Here is a 21,412-nt window from a genome sequence, read left to right on the forward strand (position 1 = left end):
CTGAGTCCCAGGCTTGCTTTTTCCTTCCACAGAGCACAACAATTTGGTTAAAAATTGTGCAGTTAGTGTCAGGAGTGAAGAGAGAGCTCATGTTTTAATGTTTTAGCCTAGAAAATAGACTAAACAAAATGGAAGCATAGATTTAAAAGATCAAAGTTTTAAATGAAGTCCCTTGGTTTGGGAATTTAAGAGTCTTATTTTTGTCTATTGGCATTACTCTAAGAAGAATATAGGTTTTACGAGCTTCCCCTTAAAAGCTGCCTTAAACATGGATTTCAGAATCTTTTCCTGTCGAGTACATAGTTGAGTAACTTTTACTGAGGCTACAGTATGATCTGCTCTCAGGTAATATTAGGAGTGGATAGATTTGTGGATTTAAAGTAGGTTGTTGCTGTGTACAGGCTCCTGGCAGGAAGGCATGGAATTTTATCATCTGCAGTTTTTTAGTGTGTTTCGATTATTTTAAAGTAAACATCTTTGCAAAGATGTTCAATGTCTCTTCTTTGACAGCATAAGTCTTTTGACTTTGAATTTGGGGGCTTTTATCAACAAGGAGCAAAGAATTACAGTTGGCAGTCTGCTTATCTCCAAAACAGGACCAATCTAATAATTTGGGAAATGCAATTATTAAGCCTCATTAATTTGCACTGTGATAATCAAGAATTTGAGAGAATTGTGAAAAAGTCTGAACTGAAACTAATAATTTTCTTATGTATGAAGAGATTGCTAAACAAAGTTACCTTCTGTTGGAATAGATTAGTATGTTTAAAACTATTTTTTTCATTATCACATCAAATGTACGTAAATGACCCTTTATAAGAATAAAGGGCATTCACATCTCCCAATTAACTTATTAGCCTAATTGAAATTATTTAAACTAAATTTCTTTTTTTTAAACTAAATTTCTTTTAAAATCGTCTGTAATTCTGCTGCAAATTTTTAACTTATTCAGATTGATTTTTCCTTTTAATACTATAAATTATTGAAGTTTTACTGAATTTATAAAATATGCTTTTAAAATTGAAACCTCAGTCTGCCATTCCTGAGCTCAACACAGTCCTTCTTTGGGGTACACAAATTTGCCTCAGAAGGGTCAGGCAGAAGACTCTGAATACTCTTGTGGTTTGAGTTTTGTGTCTGAGCCAATGGGCTTCCCATGGGTTTGTTTCTTTTTTCCATTTAATGTATGTGTATTGGGCTGACATATCTATAACAAGTTGTAGGTGGATATTTTAAGAATGCCGGTATCATCCTCTTCAGGTGACAGGAATGTATGAGAGTTGGGTGCCAAAACTCGTGGCTGCCCTGTACAAGAGGGAACCGGACTCCAACGTTATCGTGGTGGACTGGCTGTCACGGGCCCAGCAGCATTATCCTGTGTCTGCGGGGTACACCAAACTGGTGGGACAGGATGTGGCCAAGTTTATCAACTGGATGGCGGTAAGACTGGGGGAAGGAGCCTTGTATGTCCAAAATAGATCTCTTGGCTACAGCTGAATTAATGACTGGTTGTTGCTCTTTTTCACTTAGATATAGATATTTTCTGGGTCAACTCATATCTTTAGAATAAGCCTGGACATTATTTTCTGACTAAAAGCATCATTATGATAAGAATGATAAAGCTATAAAGCCCATAAGGCGTAGTCCTGCCCTGCCCTGTCCTTTGATATTTTCATGGTGAATGGATTTGCTGAGACCAAGAACTAAGTGGGCAGAAGGGACAAAAGCTTGTTATTTCAGGGCAGAGAGGAGACGTCATGTTCACCCAAATCCTTCCCTCCCAGTTGGCTGGCACATGGAAATTTTATCTAGGGTTTGACCTGTTAGAATATCAATCTCTTTGACAAAAATATTAATAGTACTTATTCCTTAGTGTGGATTAAGGATCCAGATTTTTGTTGAGGGTTAAGGGAGTGATGGAGATGAACTAGGGGAAAATGGCAGGAAAAGTCTGTAGGATATGAGGTGCTGAGAGTCAGGAGTTTTACTCCCTCTGGCTCTCTGAGGCCATTCTCTGAAAATTACCTTTGGAAAGTATCTCGGGGTTGAAAGGAAGCTAATACTCTCACAGGACCAAATTATTTAAGTCAGATGCTTGGAGGTAAAAAATAAGCTGTTTATTGGCTGCTCATTAAAAGATAAAAGTTCTTTTCTTGACTCTTTTGCTAACCAGGAGAGTGAATTTGGACAAATCAGATCACCTTCCTGGACCTCAGACTTCTCATCTGTTGAATGAGGAGACTGGACTCAACATGTCTGTGGTCCTTTCCCCTGTAATATTTTCTGATTTTAAGTCATTGCTTGGCTAACCTTAAAGAATAAAGTGATGCAGGGTATTTAGAGTAGAGAATAATGAGTTAAATATATATTTGTATATGTATGTATCTATTCAATATATATACAAATATCTATATATAAATATACACATATACATGTATTTTCAGATGTATGGAAATTCATGTTTCCATACATTTTTATTTCAGATGTATGGGAAAACTTTCTAATTTAAATATGTTATTAAGGAAAGAGAAAATCTCAATACTATAGTATATGTTCCTCTCATCTGTAACAAGAAATTAAAATAAGTAGAATTAATTTTCAGTATTGCCTATATTTTCAAAACAATATATTTTATTTATTTATTTATTTGGTGGGAATACTATTAAACTTTTAGCAGTGATATTTTGCAAAGAACTCTAAAATATCAAATACCTTTTTCTTTTCTTCTTCCAAAGGATGAATTTAATTATCCTCTGGACAATGTGCATCTCTTGGGATATAGCCTTGGAGCCCATGTTGCTGGCATTGCAGGAAGTCTGACCAATAAGAAGGTCAACAGAATTACTGGTAAGAAAGCAGTAGAAGAGAAATGGTGCAGAGTTAAGCACAGAGAGCCCAGTGGTGTCTCTGAGAAACCCATTTCCCTCCTCCCTCTGCTCTGTGCTTTGATAGTTTATTGCACACACATATGTCACCTCTCACATCAACACTGGGAAAAATGAAAAAGGACCAACACCAGAGGCCATTTGGAAAAAGGAGTCTTGTCATCTGGGCCAATAGCAATTGGTTGTTTGGCCTGTGTAGAGAGGAAGAAAGAGCCTAGCACTATATAAACGCCTTCTAACCAGGCTCAGAAATAATTTATTGATACAAAAGGGAATCAAGTCATACTGAGTGAAAATTGTTATTTAATGGCTAGTTTGAGAAACTCAAATTTTATTTGAGAAGGAGTTAAGCTGCTTTTATGAATCTCAGTAATTTAAAAATCCAGTCACTATAGAATAGGAGGTGCTAATAAGAATCTATGTGGCTGCCATTTACATTCAAACGATGAACAATGGAATGATAAGGTGATATTGGAGGAGACTAAAACTAATGGGAATTTAAAAAGCTCTGAGGACTTTTTGTTTTCCCACTAAGGCCTAGATCCAGCTGGACCCAACTTTGAGTATGCAGAAGCCCCAGGTCGCCTTTCTCCAGATGATGCGGATTTTGTAGATGTCTTACACACCTTCACCAGAGGGTCGCCTGGCCGAAGTATTGGAATTCAGAAACCAGTAGGGCATGTTGACATTTATCCTAATGGAGGCACTTTCCAACCAGGATGTAACATTGCAGAAGCTATCCGTGTGATTGCAGAAAGAGGCCTTGGAGGTAAATATAATTTAGAAGTTAATTAAATGTAAGTTTTCACCTTAACTCTTACTGACCAAGTGTCCTACCCATTCTCCACAAGTACATAGTTTGAATACACACATTTAGACTTTGAAGAAGTCTGTCACATTTAGCATGACCACCTCAGAGGTTCAGTACTTCCTGTGGTCAGAGAGACATTTCATCTTATATTGTAAACTACACTTATATTGTAAACTACTGCACTTGCAGTAATAAAAGGAAAAAAAACATGGTGAGATTTAGACAAGAGAACTGCACTGCCTTTGAAAGTGTTATCTGGCCATATGCTAAACTTTGAATACAGCTGCAAAACAAGTAGACTTATTCTGAATTTTACTAAAAGTAAAGGACATGTTAATTAGTCCAAATTTCTTTTGTCAGCCTTTTAAAGAGATGTACAAATCAGAAAAAAATCGCCATTCCCTAAGAATAAATATTCCAAATTTTTAAGAAGAAAATACAATTTAATATTAGTTTTTAATATTTACTTTAATAATCATGTTAGCTGTGTTAATTTTATGATTTGTTTTAAGGGACCTTTGCATATCTTGTGGACAATGGGACCTACCTGTAGTCAATATGCTCAGGTGTTTGGGGCATATATTATAGAATTTACAGCATAATGTTACTAATTTCAATTGTTATAAAGCTTATGGTAATAGCTGCACGTTTATGACATTGCTGATTATTTCTATAATTCATTTAATGTAAAAATCATTAGCAGTGACACACCCCTCAATTATACATAGTATCAATATCTATGATAAAATACTATTAATTTAACAATTATGCCTGCCCTTTATGATGTGGTTTCTAGAGTTATGTTTCTAGAAGCATTTAGAAGTATTATATGCTTTCAATATAAGAGAAAGTTGTGATAAACTGGGGGAAATCAACTTCTATCTTGGATGTCTCTTATTATAGCTTCATAAACATACTCACAAATGGAGACAGCAAAAACATCAAAAGTTCCCTATAAATTTGCAACTTTGGCACTCTTGGGGGTAGGTGAGAAGCTGCCGCCAAGAGTACCTCCTTCAATAGGACCTACAATCAAGGGGGTCATTTTATTCTAACACCACACCTCAACTATTTTAGACATGCAAGACGAAACACTCATTGTGGACTGTCACAGAGTTGAAATGTTCTTTGTGTCTCTTTTGCCCCAGATGTGGACCAGCTAGTGAAGTGCTCCCACGAGCGTTCCATTCATCTCTTCATTGACTCTCTGTTGAATGAAGAAAATCCAAGTAAGGCCTACCGGTGCAATTCCAGGGAAGCCTTTGAAAAAGGGCTCTGCCTGAGTTGCAGAAAGAACCGTTGCAACAACTTGGGCTATGAGGTCAATAAAGTCAGAGCCAAAAGAAGCAGCAAAATGTACCTGAAGACTCGTTCTCAGATGCCCTACAAAGGTAGGCTGGAGACTGTTGTAAATAGGAAAATTGATTTGATCCTATTTTTCTTATCATGCTTGTTGCATCACATGTACTGATTCTGTCCATTGCAACAGAGATGATAAAACGATGTTGCTAAACTCCGATCCCTCACTTGTGTTTCTGTTGGTAGAGAAGGAGTTGTACTAATCCATTTCACTGAAGCTCCTAATTCCCATTGCCAGTAAGACCCAGGGCACAACTGCACTGCTCTATGCAGCAGCCCTGCTTGCCACCATCCTTTGTACTTGTGACCATTAGCATGGACCACTGCATCAGCACCAGGCTCCAAGTTAATCTGAAACCATTCATCCAGGGTCAGCAAACTATGGCCCATGGGCCAAATCCAACCCACCACCTGCTTTTGTAAATAAAGTTTTATTAGAATATAGCCACACTAATTCATTTCTGTACTGACTAAGGCTGCTTTCATGCCTCCACAGCAGAGCTGAGTAGTTGGGATAGAGACTATTTGGTCCCACAAAGCCTAAATTATTTACTGTCTGGCCCTTTATAGAAAAAGTTTGCAAACTCCTAAAGTCTGCTTTCAGTGAAGGCAAGAACCACCTGTATTTGAAAATATAACTATTCCTGGGAGGGAAGTCTATACCAGACTTTCTAAGATATTCCCATCTTGTCATGAATTTGTTCACAGTTGAATTTCAAACTTGGCAGCTTGTTCAGAGCAAGGCCTGCAGGAATTGAAGGGAGACAGGAAGAGGAGATAATCAGATAAATCTAGAGAGAGGGACTAATATCAGAAAGGCTGGTTTATGTGGAGTCCAGGTGGAAATATGAGGGAAGAGATGGCATTGAAGAACAGTTTCCCAGGGTAAAATATATCTGATAGAGGCACCCATTTTTAAGGTGGTTTGTTAGAATCTAGGGGTGCATTTGGTGGTCCAGAGGTTTGGAGCATCTATAATTCAAGGAAATATTTTAAGCAATGAGGGAATCCTTAGTTTCCTTGACTTTTCAGAGTAGGGAAGTGTGTGTCAGGTATAGAGGAGACCATAATCTTCTGAAGAATTGGGCAGGGCTCACTCATCCCCAGCATCCTGCCTCAGTGTTCTCCGGGGACACTTCGGCAGTCAGACTTCCCTTGCTCTGGTCTGTGGCGATGCCTGCAAGGGCTCCATTTAACCCAAACTCTTTCTCTTCATCCTTTACAGCTGTGTTGCAAGCCTGCTGCCTTTCCTATCCCTTAACGTCTCCCGCATCCCATCTACTCAGGTTTTTTAGTTGAGATGGGGAGAGTAGGAGGAGGTGTGGAAGTTTAAGTACCTGCTTCTGGAGGCTCTCTCTAATACAGAACACTTTAGGAACTGGCTCTCTTTACAGCCTCACTGGTGACTTAATGAAATAATGTTATTGTGGGCCTATTATTTACTGACTGTGTGCTAGACAGTGGAGAATAGAAGGTACACGTGACCCTCTGAACTGAAGGAGCCTACATACAGGGTAGGGAGATCAGACATACCCAAGAAACATGAAGAAACATGGTCACATACAGTGACAGTAAAAAATACCAAATATGCTTGTTCCAGATGCTAAGGGACAAAACAGCCAAGGAAAGGTGGAGTTCATAGTGAAAGCTTCATGGGAATTTTGGCCTCTTGGTTTGATCTTCCTAGTACCCCATCAAAGTTGACTACTTTCTGGGTTGGCTTTAGCAATTCAGATACACCTGGATTCTTCCTATCCACTACAATCACACTTTAATGCAAGGGAGTAGAATTCAAATTCTGAATTTTCTAGTAGTGAGCACTGTACAGACATGAAGAAATCTTTCCAAGCCACACATAATTATAGTCATGTATGAGCACTTCCTGTTGATCATTAGTAAGATACTTACTGTCTGTCGTTCAGAATTGCCTGCTTATTTGGGCTGTAGTGTTCCATAAAGACTGATCAGAGGTTGTTCTGCTTTTCTCTCTACAGTCTTCCATTACCAAGTAAAGATACATTTTTCTGGGACTGAGAGTGATACACACAACAACCAGGCCTTCGAGATCTCTCTGTATGGCACTGTGGCCGAGAGTGAGAACATCCCTTTCACCCTGTGAGTAGCCACGGAACATGACCTCCAGCATGTGGGTTTATCATGGCACTGCTTCCTGTTCTAATCATTGGTCTGAGGAACAGAAGAGGCATAGGACACCTAGAAAAACACATATTTAACAGAAAAATTTTCAAAAAGCTATATGGCAAAAGATGTTCATTGCAGTGGTACATATAGTAGCATAAATTAGAAGCAAAGCAAGTGTCCAAAACTGAGGCAATGGCTAAGTGAATTGTGGTTTAACAAATCAAGAAAATCAATCTAGCCTCTATAAACTGTGATTATAGAAAACTAGGTAAAACATGGCAAAAAGTGAAAGATAAAATATGAAGTGAACAAAGAAAGAAAAGGGAATTGTATTATGTACACTATGACTGTAACAAAGAACACGTTCACATATCAATACAAATTGAAAGTGACTATATGAAAATGAAAATATCTCTAAATGGTGGACTTATGGACTTTTTTCTCTTAAGAATTATATTACATAGTTCATATTGTTAGGATAAAAGTTGGAATACATTAAAGGTACACATTAGTGTAGATATCGTTTAAAATACACTAAATGCCATTGACATGCATCTTGCATATTTTGTTGGACATTTTTTGCATTTGAAAAATATTCCCCGAACAGTAAAGCTATTTATATCTTTGGAGGAAGAAAAAGGAAAAAAAAAAAAACCCTGCTTTCCAGAACTAACCAAATATGTTGATTTTTTATTCAGGCCTGAAGTTTCCACAAATAAAACATACTCCTTTCTAATTTACACTGAGGTGGATATTGGAGAATTGCTAATGTTGAAACTCAAATGGATCAGCGATTCATACTTCAGCTGGTCCAACTGGTGGAGCAGCCCCGGCTTTGCTATTGAGAAGATCAGAGTAAAGGCAGGAGAGACTCAAAAAAAGTAATTAAATTTATTTTTCTCCATTCATTTCTTTTTAAATGGTTATTTTGCCTTAATCTCTAGCCTACAAAGGTAGCTCACATGTTTTTTTCCTTCTTTTTTCCTTTAACATCTTTATTGGAGTATAATTGCTTTACAATGTTGTGTTAGTTTCTTCTGTATAACTAAGGGAATCAGCTATATGCATACTAAATCCCCATATCCCCTCCCTCTTGTGTCTCCCTCCCACCCTCCTTATTCTACCCCTCTAGGTGGTCGCAAAGCACCAAGCTGATCTCCCTGTGCTATGCGGCTGCTTCCCACTAGCTATTTTACATTTGGTAGTATATATATGTTAATGTTATTCTCTCACTTTCTCCCAACTTACCGTTCCCCCTGCGCATGTCCTCAAGTCCATTCTCTACGTCTGTGTATTTATTCCTGTCCTGCCCCTAGGTTCTTCAGAAGCATTTTTTTTTCTTTTTTTTTAGATTCCATATATATGTGCTAGCATATGATATTTGTTTTTCTCTTTCTGACATACTTCACTCTGTATGACAGACTCTAGGTCCATTCACTTCACTACAAATAACTCAATTTCGTTTCCGTTTATGGCTGAGTAATATTCCATTGTATATATGTGCCACATCTTCTTTATCCATTCATCTGTCGATGGACACTTAGATTGCTTTCATGCCCTGGCTATTGTAAATAGTGCAGCAATGAACATTGTGGTACATGACTCTTTTTGAATTATGGTTTTCTCAGGGAATATGCCCAGTAGTGGAACTGCTGGGTCATATAATACTTCTAGTTTTAGTTTTTTAAGGAAACTCTGTACTGCTCTCCATAATGGCTGTATCAACTTACATTCTCACCAACTGTGCAAGAGGGTTTCCTTTTCTCCACACCCTCTCCAGCATTTACTGTTTATAGACTTTTTGATGATGGCCATTCTGACTGGTGTGAGGTGAACCTCATTGTAGTTTTGATTTGCATTTCTCTAATGATTAGTGATGTTGAGCATCTTTTCATGTGTTTGTTGGCAATCTGTATAACTTCTTTGGAGAAATGTCTATTTAGGTCCCCTGCCCACTTTTGGCTTGGGTTGTGTGTTTCTTTGATATTGAGCTGCATGAGCTCCTTATACATTTTGGAGATTAATCCTTTGTCAGTTTTTTCGTTTGCAAATATCTCCCATTCTGAGGGTTGTCTTTTGGTCTTGTTTATGGTTTCCTTTGCTGTGCAAAAGCTTTTAAGTTTCATTAGGTCCCATTTGTTAATTTTTGTTTTTATTTCCATTTCTCTAGGAGGTGGGTCAAAAAGGATCTTTCTGTGATTTATGTCATGGAGTGTTCTGCCTATGTTTTCCTCTAAGAGTTCTATAGTGTGTGGCCTTACATGTAGGTCTCTAATCCATTTTGAGTTTATTTTTGGGTATGGTGTTAGGGAGTGTTCTAATTTCATTCTTTTACGTGTAGCTGTCCAGTTTTCCCAGCACCACTTATTGAAGAGGTAGCCTTTCCTCCATTGTATACTCTTGCCTCCTTTATCAAAGATAAGGTGACCATTTGTGCACGGGTTTATCTCTGGGCTTTCTATCCTGTTCCATTGATGTATATTTCTGTTTTTGTGCCAGTACCATACTGTCTTGATTACTGTAGCTTCGTAGCATAGTCTGAAGTCAGGGAGCCTGATTCCTCCAGCTCCATTTTTCTTTCTCAAGATAGCTTTGGCTATTCAGGGTCTTTTGTGTTTCCATACAAATTGTAAAATTTCTTGTTCTAGTTCTGTGAAAAATGCCATTGGCAATTTGATAGGCATTGCATTGAATCTGTAGATTGCTTTGGGTAGTATAGTCATTTTCATAATGTTGATTCTTCCAATCCAAGAACATGGTATATCTCTCCATCTGTTTGTATCATCTTTAATTTCTTTCATCAGTGTCTTATAGTTTTCTAAAGACAGGTCTTTTGTCTCCTTAGGCAGGTTTATTCCTAGGTATTTTATTCTTTTGGTTGCAATGGTAAATGGGAGTGTTTCCTTAATTTCTCTTTCAGATTTTTCATCATTAGTGTATAGGAATGCAAGAGATTTCTGTGCATTAATTTTGTATCCTGCTACTTTACCAAATTCATTGATTAGCTCTAGTAGTACTCTGGTAGCATCTTTAGAATTCTCTATGTATAGTATCATGTCATCTGCAAACAGTGACAGTTTCACGTCTGTCTTTTCTGATTTAGATTCCTTTTATTTCTTTTTCTTCTCTGATTGCTGTGGCTAAAACTTCCAAAACTAGGTTGAATAATAGTGGTGAGAGTGGGCAACCTTGTCTTGTTCCTGATCTTAGAGGAGATGGTTTCATTTTTTCACCATTGAGAACGATGTTGGCTGTGGTTTGTCATATATGGCCTTTACTATGTTGAGGTAAGTTCCCTCTAAGCCTACTTTCTGGAGGGTTTTTATCATAAATGAGTGTTGAATTTTGTCAAAAGCTTTTTCTGCATCTATTGAGTTGATCATATGGTTTTTATTCTTCAGTTTGTTAATATGGTGTATCACATTGATTGATATGCATGTATTGAAGAATCCTTGAATTCCTGGGAAAAATCCCAGCTGATCATGGTGTTTGATCCTTTTAATGTGCTATTGGATTTTGTTTGTTAGTATTTTGTTGAGGATTTTTGCATCTATGTTGATCAGAGATATTGGCCTGTAGTTTTCTTTTTTTGTGACATCTTTGTGTGGTTTTGGTTTCAGGGCGATGGTGGCCTCATAGGATGAGTTTGGGAGTCTTCCTCCCTCAGCTATATTTTGGAAGAATTTGAGAAGGATAGGTGTTAGGTCTTCTCTAAATGTTTGATAGAATTCACCTGTGAAGCCATCTGGTCCTGGGGTTTTGATTGTTGGTAGATTTTTAATCACAGTTTCAATTTCAGTGCTTGTGATTGGTCTGTTTATATTTTCTATTTCTTCCTGGTTCAGTCTCAGTAGGTTGTGCTTTTCTAAGAAATTTTAAATTTCTTTCTGGTTGTCCATTTTATTGGCATATCGTTGCTTATAGTAATCTCTCATGATCCTTTGTATTTCTGCAGTGTCAGTTGTTACTTCTCTCTTTTCATTTCTAATTCTGTTGGTTTGAGTCTTCTCCCTTTTTTTCTTCATAGGTCTGGCTAATGGTTTAACAATTTTGTTTATCTTCTCAAAGAACTGGCTTTTAGTTTTATTGATCTTTGCTAGTGTTTCCTTCATTTCTTTTTCATGTATTTCTGATCTGATCTTTATGATTTCTTTCCTTCTGCTAACGTTGGGTTTTTTTTTTGTTTTTCTTTCTCTAATTGCTTTAGGTGTAAGGTTAGGTTGCTTATTTGAGATGTTTCTTGTCTCTTGAGGTAGGATTGTATTGCTATAAACTTCCCTCTTAGAACTGCTTTTGCTGCATCCCATTGGTTTTGGGTCGTCTTGTTTTCATTGTCATTTGTTTCTAGGTATTTTTTAATTTCCTCTTTGATTTCTTCAGTGATCTCTTGTTTATTTAGTAGCATATTGTTTAGCCTCCATGTGTTTGTAATTTTTAGTTTTTTTTCCTGTAATTGATATCTAGTCTCATAGCGTTGTGTTCAGAAAAGATACCTGATATGGTTTCAATTTTCTTAAATTTACCAAGGCTTGATTTTTGACCCAAAATGTGGTCTATCTTGGAGAATGTTCCATGAGGACTTGAGAAGAAACTGTATTCTGTTGTTTTTGGATGGAATGTCCTATATATATCAATTAAGAATATCTTGCTTAATGTGTCATTTAAATCTTGTGTTTCCTTATTTATTTTCATTTTGGATGATCTGCCCATTGGTGAAAGTGCGGTGTTAAAAGTCTCCTACTATTATCGTGTTACTGTCGATTTCACCTTTCATGGTTTTTAGCATTTGCCTTATGTATTAAGGTGCTCCTATGTTGGGTGCATAAATGTTTATAATTGTTATATCTTCTTGGATTAATCGCTTGATCATTATGTAGTGTACTTCTTTGTCTCTCGTGATAGTGTTTGTTATAAAGTCTATTTTGTCTGATATGAGAATTGCTACTCCAGCTTTCTTTTGATTTCTATTTGCATGGAATATCTTTTTCCATCCTTTCACTTTCAGTCTGTATGTGTTCCTAGGTCTGAAGTGGGTGTCTTGTAAACAGCATGTATACGGGTTTTGTTTTTGTATCCAGTCAGCCAATCTTTGGCTTTTAGGTGTAACATTTAATCCATTTACGTGTAAGGTAATTATCAATATTATGTTCCTATTACCATTTTCTTAATTGTTTCAGGTTTGTTTTTGTAGGTCTTTTCCTTCTCTTCTGTTTCCTGCCTAGAGAAGTTCCTTTAGCATTTGTCGTATAGCTGGTTTGGTGGTGCTGAATTCTCTTAACTTGTGCTTGTCTGTAAAAGTTTTAATTTCTCCGTCAAATCTGAATGATATCTTTGCTGGATAGAGTAATCTTGGTTGTAGGTTTTTCCCTTTCATCACTTTAAATATGTCCTGCCACTCCCTTCTGGCTTGCAGAGTTTCTGCTGAAAAATCAGCTGTTAACCTTACATGGATTGCCTTGTATGTTAACACTAACCCTTGCTGCTTTTAATATTTTTTCTCTGTATTTAATTTTTGATGGTTTCATTAATATGTGTCTCAGTGTGTTTCTCTTTGGATTTATTCTGTATGGTACTCTCTGTGCTTCCTGGACTTGATTGACTATTTCCTTTCCCATGTTAAGGAAGTTTTCAAGTATAATCTCTTCAAATATTTTCTCAGCCCCTTTCTTTTTCTCTTCTTCTTCTGGGACCTCTATAATTCAAATGTTGGTGCAGGTCTCTGAGACTGTCCTCAATTCTTTTCATTGTTTTTTCTTTATTCTGCTCTCTGGCAGTTATTTCCACCATTTTATTTTCCAGGTCACTTATCCGTTCTTCTGCCTCAGTTATTCTGCTATTGATTCCTTCTAGAGTATTTTTAGTTTCAGTAATTGTGTGGTTCATCACCCTTTGCTCTTTAGTTCTTCTAGATCCTTGTTAAATGTTTCTTGTATTTTTTCCATTCTGTTTCCAAGATTTTGGATCATCTTTACTATCATTACTCTGAATTCTTTTTCAGGTAGATTGCCTATTTCATCTTCATTTATTTGGTCTTATAGGTTTTTACCTTGCTCCTTTGTCTGTAACATATTTTTTTGTCATTCCTTTTTTTTTTTTTTTCTCTTTTTGATGGGTGGTGCTGTATTCCTGTCTTACTGGTTGTTTGGCCTGAGACGTCCAGCACTTGAGTTTGCAGGCAGTTGGATAGAGCCAGGTCTTGTTGCTGAGATGAGGACATCCAGGAGGCCTCACTCCAATCAATATTCCCTGGGGTCTGGGGTTCTCTGTTAGTCCAGCGGTTTGAACTCGGAGCTCCCACCATAGGAGCTCAGGCCTGACCTCCAGCCTGGGAACCAAGATCTCACAAGCTTTGTGGCATGGTTAAAAACAAAAAAAGAAATCAGAAAGAAAGGAAGGAGCAGTACCATATCAAAGGATAAAAAAAATAAAATTAGAAAGATAAAAAATATATTAGGAAAAATAAAACTATAATGAAACAACTGCAACAAGGTAAAATAAAACCACACAGAAGAAAAAAAAAATCCTTGGCTATGGGGGTGGAATTTAGGCAGGGGGTGGAACTTAGGCAGGGGCGGGGTTTTGGGTAGGGCGGTACCTAGGCTGGTGGGGGACTGACGCTTGAGCGTGGGGTGGGACCTAGGTGGGGTGACGTTCAAGCGTGGGGGCGGGGCCTCTGCCTAGGAAGTGCACAGAAGGGGAGAGGCAGCACATTGGAAGGAGGGCCTCTGGAGTGTGGGGTTCTGGAGTTTGGAGGTAAGACCCTGAGTGAGCATGTGTGGGTGGGGTTTAGGCTGAGCACGTTGGAGGGGCCCTCAGAGTGTAGAGGTGGGGCCCTGGTTGGGGGTGTAGGGGTGGGGCTCAGGTTCTGTGCGGCAGGAGGGAGGCTCCAAGGGCAGAGGATTAGGCCCGCAAGCCCAACAGGCTTCCCATTTTCTAAGTGGACAGGGAAAGCACTGCCTGCGTTCCCTTCCATTCCTTCACGTCCCACAACCACCGTCTCCCCCAGGGTCTCCCCCACCCCACTGGACCCTCTAACTGTGGGTGGGTCCTATGGTGTAGGAACTTCTCCCCTCCGCCAGCCGCCCCTCAGGGGTGCCGGAGGTCCGGCCTTTGTTTTTGCTCCCCCTTCTCACCCTCCCACTCCCTCAGGGCCAGCATGGCTGGAGGGGGCCTTGGTGGGTAGAGGATCAGGCCCAGGATCTCAGCAGGTTCCTCGGGGTCCAAGTGGGCAGAGGAAACCTGGCCACACTTCCTTTTGATCCTCTGCCCCCCAGTGGTTCCCCAATTTACCCCTTTCAGCGTGGGATCCCTTCCCCTCCCCCAGCCGCCCCTCAGGGGCACCAGTCCCATCCCGCCTCCACTTCTCATCCCCCTTCACTCCCCCCATTCTCCGTGTTTCTACCTGGTCACTGGGGGTTCCTCCAGTCCCCTTACGTGTCCGTGGTCCCCCATCGGTGCCTGGTAGGTGCCCTAGTTGTGAGGAGACGCGAATTCCGCGTCCTCCTAGTACGCCATCTTGACTCCGCCCCTCCCGACTCCGCCCCTCTCCATTCATTTTCATTCACTCTAATGTTATTACCTAGAAATAGTATTTATGGAGCCTCCAATGTTCAGGTGAAACTTTAGTAAGCTTTGTCTTTAAAACTACATTACCTAGATAATTACACCTATCATTTTTTAGGTGTGTTATTTTATTGTCATACTAGGGAAGTAATGGTATCTCTGCATTTTATGGAAAGAAAACCTAAACTCTGAATTGCCAGTCATTGAGTGAGAGTTGAGATTAGAAGTCAAGAATCTCAGCTTCTCATTTAGCACTGATTCTTGCAAGCACAAAACAGTTAGTTATGCAGAGAACCTCAGAGATGCCACTTGGACATTCAAAGATTAAAACTAACCTCTTCAAGAAGGACAAGATTCCAAGATAATCTCATCCTCTCTTCCCAACCCCACTTCACATAGATAAAATGAATTGCATAGAGAGCCCCATAAGATTTAAAATTTTATACTAAATGTACAGGGATTTTGCAAACTGTAGTATACTATTATTGTAAATAAAATGACTCTTTAAATTAGGATTGATAAGGAATTCTCTGGTGGTCCAGTGGTTAGGACTCAGTGCTTTCACTGTGGAGGGCCTGGGTTCAATCCCTGGCTGGGGAACTAAGATCCCCTAAGCCATGAGGCATGACCAATGAATAAATAAATAAGTGTTGATAATGTATTTCTCTTTTGTCATTTTCTTTTATAACCAAAAGGGGGGAAAAGAGGTTGTGAATGGAGAGGCTATACAGAGTATTTGTTTTTCCAGCAGGGCCAGTTGAAGGCTAGTTTGTGAATTCCCTAATGCAGACACTAAGAAGTGGTAAAATTGATCTTGTATCATTTTTTGGTGAAAATATTGTGATTTTAAGCCTGTTCCAGGCTGTCTGTGCTGTCTGTATGCCTGTCTGCACTGATGAACTAGCTTTACTGCTGGACAGTGGGTTAAGCCCTCAGATAACCCTCTGATTCGGATGTGTTGCTGACCTGAATGGCCTGAGTATAAACAGGTAATTATTGGAAATATCAAAACAATCAGAACGATTATGTAGGATTCAAACAGCCCTGACTGAACCATTTATTTTTGAACATTTTTATTGTTCCAATATGGTGTGCTCACGTCCATTTTCTTCCACAGGGTGATCTTCTGTTCCAGGGAGAAGATGTCTCATCTGCAGAAAGGAAAGTCACCTGTGATATTTGTGAAATGCCATGACAAGTCTCTGAATAGAAAGTCTGGCTGGTGAGCATCATGGGCTAAGGCTGTCTGGGTATCTTGAACTTGCTCTCTGAGGGATGCTGCTTCATGCATTGCCCTTCACCCCTGCACTAAAGGCTTGGACTGAGTCTTGTGATCAGAGCCTTCGGGTGGCCTTTCTCAGGCCTCCTGCATACACATTAGACCTGTGCATTTGCTTTCGGCAGTACTTCCTCTATTTTCTTTTTCTTTCTGTTCTTTCTGCCAGCTCTGACCTTCACCCCAGGTGCACTTTTTAGATTTTATTTTACATCTTGAACTACCACAAAATCTTCACTTCTGCTTTTTCCTGTACTGCCCCATTTACAGACCCTATGTGCAGTGGATACAACACAAGTTAGTAGCCGTGATTGCGGCTGTGGGTGCAGCTCCTCCCAGGATATACCCGGGGGAGCAAAACATCAGCTGCAGCCCGAGTCCTCCTTGATTCTCCAAGTGCCAGCAGATTCCAGGACAGAGAGCCAAAGGGGCAGCCACCAAGCATCCATCTCAAAACCCCCAAAGACGGAAAGCTAGTGGACTTAGAGTTTAGGAGATGGTTCTCTTTTCCATCTCAAAACAACTGCCTGGCTCTTTTCTACCTGACCTTTAAGGCTAATCCACATGGCAGCTGTCAGCTGAATCATTCCAGAGTGTCAGTACTAAGTAGAGACTGAACATGTGACCTTCCCCATCCCCTCCTGAATTCCCAAAGTGTGCCACTTTCATTCCTCCACTCATTCCGCTGCCAGAAGCCAAGTGCTGATGGCTTATAGGTATAAAGGGGGAAAGCTTAGATCATATCATATTATATCATAGAAGCCAGTGACATAAGAAACAATGGGAAAAGTTGGTCACGACATCATCTGGAAATAGAAAAGCCAATTGCTTTCGGTTTGTCTTCTCCCAGTTACATTTATAGACGAAAGTACAGAATAAGAATTTTCTAATCAAACAAAGTATATTAAAGACCCTAATGTGGAATATCTCTATTATTTTTAATTTCCATTTTATAAGATAGTTTATCCATGGATAATTATGGATTTTGAATAGATTAGAGAAAACAGGCAAAAAGATAATAAAATCATTGTAACTATCACCCAGGGACAACCCCCAACTAGCATTTTAATTTATATCCTTTCAGACTTTCTCTATGCACATGTAATATTTATATTTTTTTACATAATGGCATTATGACATATGTACTTTGAGTGACAAGATGAAGCCATCTGGATTGAAAACATTAATGTAAGAGCACTCAAGATAAACTTGAAATAGAGACTAGTTACTGGTATTGAGCCAGGGAGAATAACTGAATATTTATCTAAGTGGAGACTTCTACTAAGAGCTTCATTGCTTTGTTTTTCCTCATCACAAATCTGAGGCAATTTCACACTTGCTTTAACTCTTTGAAAGGAACTCCTATATGAAGTTTTATACATTGCTTTTACGTTACCTGTAAACATACACAAACACACCTCTGCATACATTCTCTCCAAATCATCCACAACTCTAAACATATAATGTGAATTTAAAAACAAAACTCGAAAAGTTAGGAAATAACTCCAGCTGTTTATAAAGTATTTCTGGTCGTATTGGTCATATTATTTATATAAGTTATAAGACTTTATCTGAGATAGTTATGATACATTCCTCATCTGATTATAAGACTACTGGAACAACATATATTTAGAGAGCTTTTTTTTGTTTTACATCTGATCTTTATCTAGGAGGTAATTATGAATCAGACTAATAGCCCTCTGCAGTTTGTCGCCTCTGTGACTAAATTAATCAATCAAATAAAAGCTTCTCTTTCTCTCACTTTCTGATATAACTCATTAGAACGCTCAAGAAAAGAAAAAATAGATATTTTATTTAACAAGTTTTAGAAGTAAGCAATCTTCCTAAATTTTGAAATCATTTGGTTCAGTCTTCTGAAAATGATACTGCTTATCAGGACATGGCTAAGTATATATTAGAGTGTCTTTTATTGCTATGAGCCTGCCACTTCCTCTGATTCAGTTTATTCTCACAACCTTTGTTCTGAACTTCCAGGTGACTACTTTTTCACCATGAAAGTAGTGGGGGGAGGGGGGAAGGGTTATAAAACACTAAGCAGGTAATAAATTGCCGTTCTTCCTCTGTTTTCTCTCAGAAACTGGGGAAATCTACAGAAGAAAGAACAGCCTATGAATTCTATGAAGAATGAAGTAACTTTTACAAAAGATGCCCAGTGCTTTGGGTGGTTAAAGGTGGACTTTCCTGAGTATTAATCCCAGCTCTATAGCCTTGTTAGTTATTTTAGGAGACAGTCTCAAACACTGAAAAGTGGCTAATTCAATTTGAGGAGTAGAGTGGCCAAATAGCACATCTTTCAACATTAAAAAATAGCAGATATGAAAAGCACTGCCTTCTGTCCTTTGAGAAAGAAATAAGAATTGTTTGGGCTCATGGTAAAATAATCAGACCTCTTCATATAGTAAGTTTAGCCATAGCCTAAAATTGATTAGAACCTCGCATTTTAATTGGAATTCTGCATTTTCTAGACTGATAACCTTTTCAAAGTTTTCTCCAAGTCTAAATACAGAAAGTGATTTTTTGTGGCATGAGTTGGACCCATTTACTTATCAGTCAAAATACCTACTTTCTTGGAATGATTCTCTTGCCATTGGGGTGTAGCCCAGGAGTTAACCAGGAACTAGTGACTTGGAGAGAGGAAAGGAGAATAGAGTTGATAAAGCACTAAAGCTTTAAATACTCCCTGTGGTTGGTTGCATCATAAAAAAGTTACAAATTAAAGGACATATAATATTGAGATCAATTAAATCTTAATAGGCTTTACTGTTTATGGCTTAGTCTTTCCCCTTCCTTTTCTTGCTTTATCTCAAGATTATATTTTAACAAATTTCCCTGGATAGGCGTTTAAAATGAGCCTGTTATCATCAGCTTACACATAATTTTAACTACAGAGAAAGAAAATGAAACAATAATTTTATTATCAGATTTTCAAAATTATATTCATTGATTTGATGTCCTGTAATATATGATGGTTACTATTTAATTTTAGGCTTATTTCAGCCATGCTTCAGTCAGACTTTGAGCATGTCTCTTTCTTCCCTAATTTTGATAAGAAAATATGTGTTCAAGGTCAAATTTTGCATCATGCAAACTCTTACAAATTTTAGACAAGGATTGTTTTTACTAAGTAAAGAAATAGAAGAGTTACAGGATATATTCATAGGCAGTGCTTAAAACCATCGTGGGCAGTTAAAAGGATCCTCCATTGTTATAATCACATGGAATATCATGAGAGTTGTTGTTGTTTTTAACAACTAGTCAAGAGTGAGTGAACAATTATTTATAAACTAGATCTCATATTTTCAGAATGCTTTTCTATATATTATTATAAAATGATAAAGAAGTCAAATATCTCAGAGGCTATTGCTGGGAATCCAAACTGTGAATGTGTGTGGGTGTCTGAACACATATTCACATATGAAGCCCCACATGTATGATTATTCCTCAGCGTGGCTTGGAAGGTAAATGATCAAGAGATGTATTGGAACATATTGGAGTAGAAATTGTTCCAGTGGTGCCAGAACTTAAGCCCTTCATCTGAGAAATATGGTTTTGCCTGTACAAAATAAGATGAATGTTGTGATTGACATCAGCCAGCTTGGAATGAATTCTCTCTAAAAATAAAATGTTGTGCGACATGTTGTTGGCATCACCCTTTGTTGTTAATTCATTAATTCTCTGGATTTGGGTTTTGAGCAAGGGTGCCTCAACTTTAGAAAATATGAATCAAATCAGTGTATGCCCCTGGGAACTCTGGCTTCTACAGACTTCACTATATATATCAGCAATGCTTTCGCTTTAAATGTTATTTATTAGCTGTAAATATATGTGTGTATGTGTAAAGGGAGTTTGTACATATTGGAAAGGTCGTTGTGGCTATCTGCATTTATAGCTGTTTGGTGCTAACTTTGTACATGTCTTTATCAGTGACAGTCTCACTGAGCAAACTTACTCTTATGAAGTAATACAATAAAATGGGCTTAACAAAACACAAAACTTACTTAACTATGTGAAGAAATGGAATCTGCTTTTAATAAAATTTATGAAATTTTATTACAATACTAAGTCATTACTTTGTATCATTTAAACCCCTCCAAAAAGAAATTTATTCTTAGGGCAGATTCATTAAGCAAATTTTTACTGAGTAATCCTATGTTTAGTAAAAAATATAACTTCTAAAAATTACAGTGCATATTATATTTTATTTTTTATATTTACATGTGTACAAAGTCTTAGAGATCCTTTAAATTATAGAGAAAAATGATACAGAATTTTTCCTAAAAAAATACACAGAACTTTCCTTGCCTGCCAGATACTTTTTCACAAGTAAAATGTTAGATTAATATAAAAATATCTTTCACCATTTTCTGGAATAGTGTTTCTATTTCTGAGGTCTGACCATTAGCTACAAAGTCAGTGGCATTTGTGCAATAAAATGAATTATTTGGGATGAGAGGGTGCATTTTTAGACCTTTTCTTTGAATTGTCTTGATAATGAGAAAGAACAACATACAGGGTCTTCCCTGGTAGTCCAGTGGTTAAGACTTCACCTTCCAATGCAGGGAATGTGGGTTTGATCCCTGGTCGGGGAGCTAAGATCCCACATGCCTCACAGCCAAAAAACCAAAACATAAAACAGAAGCAATATTGTAACAAAATTCAGTAAAGACTTAAAAAAGAAGGGGACTTCCCTGGTGGCTCAGTGCTTAAGAATCTGCCTGCCAATGCAGGGGACATTGGTTCGAACCCTGGTCTGGGAAAATCCCACATGCCGTGGAGCAACTAAGCCCATGCACCACAACTACTGAGCCTGCACTGTAGAGCCCACGAGCCACAACTACTGAGCCCGTGTACCTAGGGCCCTTGCTCCTCAACAAGAGAAGCCACCGCAGTACGAAGCCCGCACACTGCAAAAAAGAGTAGCCCCCGCTCGCTGCAACTAGAGAAAGCCCATGTGCGGCAATGAAGACCCAACACAGCCAAAAATAAATAAATAAATTAATTAATTAATTAAAAAGAAAAAGAACAACGTATAGCCCATCCATGTAACTAAGTAAGGATTGGTTCTTAGAACAATCAGTACTTCTTAGTACTCCTGCATCAATTTCTAGAGCAGGGATTGTCCTTCCGGGACTCAGAATAGCTTGCAATTAGTTTGACTTCCTGGCCCACACGTTCTTCATTTAAAGAGTTATGGATTGGGCTTCCCTGGTGGCGCAGTGGTTGAGAGTCCACCTGCCGATGCAGGGGACACAGGTTCGTGCCCCGGTCTGGGAGGATCCCACATGCCGTGGAGCGGCTGGGCCCGTGAGCCATGGCCATTGAGCCTGTGCGTCCAGAGCCTGTGCTCTGCAATGG

At 38.5% G+C, this 21,412-nt stretch overlaps 1 protein-coding gene across 1 annotated transcript in view; it reads left to right on the plus strand.

Annotated features, from left to right (window-relative positions):
- The window catches only part of LPL (lipoprotein lipase), a 29,379-nt gene extending 9,266 nt beyond the window's left edge, over positions 1–20,113 (plus strand). Inside the window, exons 3-10 of the mRNA XM_060155562.1 lie at positions 1,261–1,440; positions 2,736–2,847; positions 3,421–3,654; positions 4,845–5,087; positions 7,050–7,170; positions 7,896–8,078; positions 15,878–15,982; positions 18,132–20,113. Coding sequence (XP_060011545.1) covers positions 1,261–1,440; positions 2,736–2,847; positions 3,421–3,654; positions 4,845–5,087; positions 7,050–7,170; positions 7,896–8,078; positions 15,878–15,982; position 18,132 — 1,179 coding nt within the window. The 3' untranslated portion in view covers positions 18,133–20,113. The remainder of the gene's footprint in view (positions 1–1,260; positions 1,441–2,735; positions 2,848–3,420; positions 3,655–4,844; positions 5,088–7,049; positions 7,171–7,895; positions 8,079–15,877; positions 15,983–18,131) is intronic.
- The last annotated feature ends 1,299 nt before the right edge of the window (positions 20,114–21,412 follow it).

This window comes from Lagenorhynchus albirostris, chromosome 7, assembly GCF_949774975.1.
Source record: "Lagenorhynchus albirostris chromosome 7, mLagAlb1.1, whole genome shotgun sequence".
Classification (NCBI taxonomy): Eukaryota; Metazoa; Chordata; class Mammalia; order Artiodactyla; family Delphinidae; genus Lagenorhynchus; species Lagenorhynchus albirostris.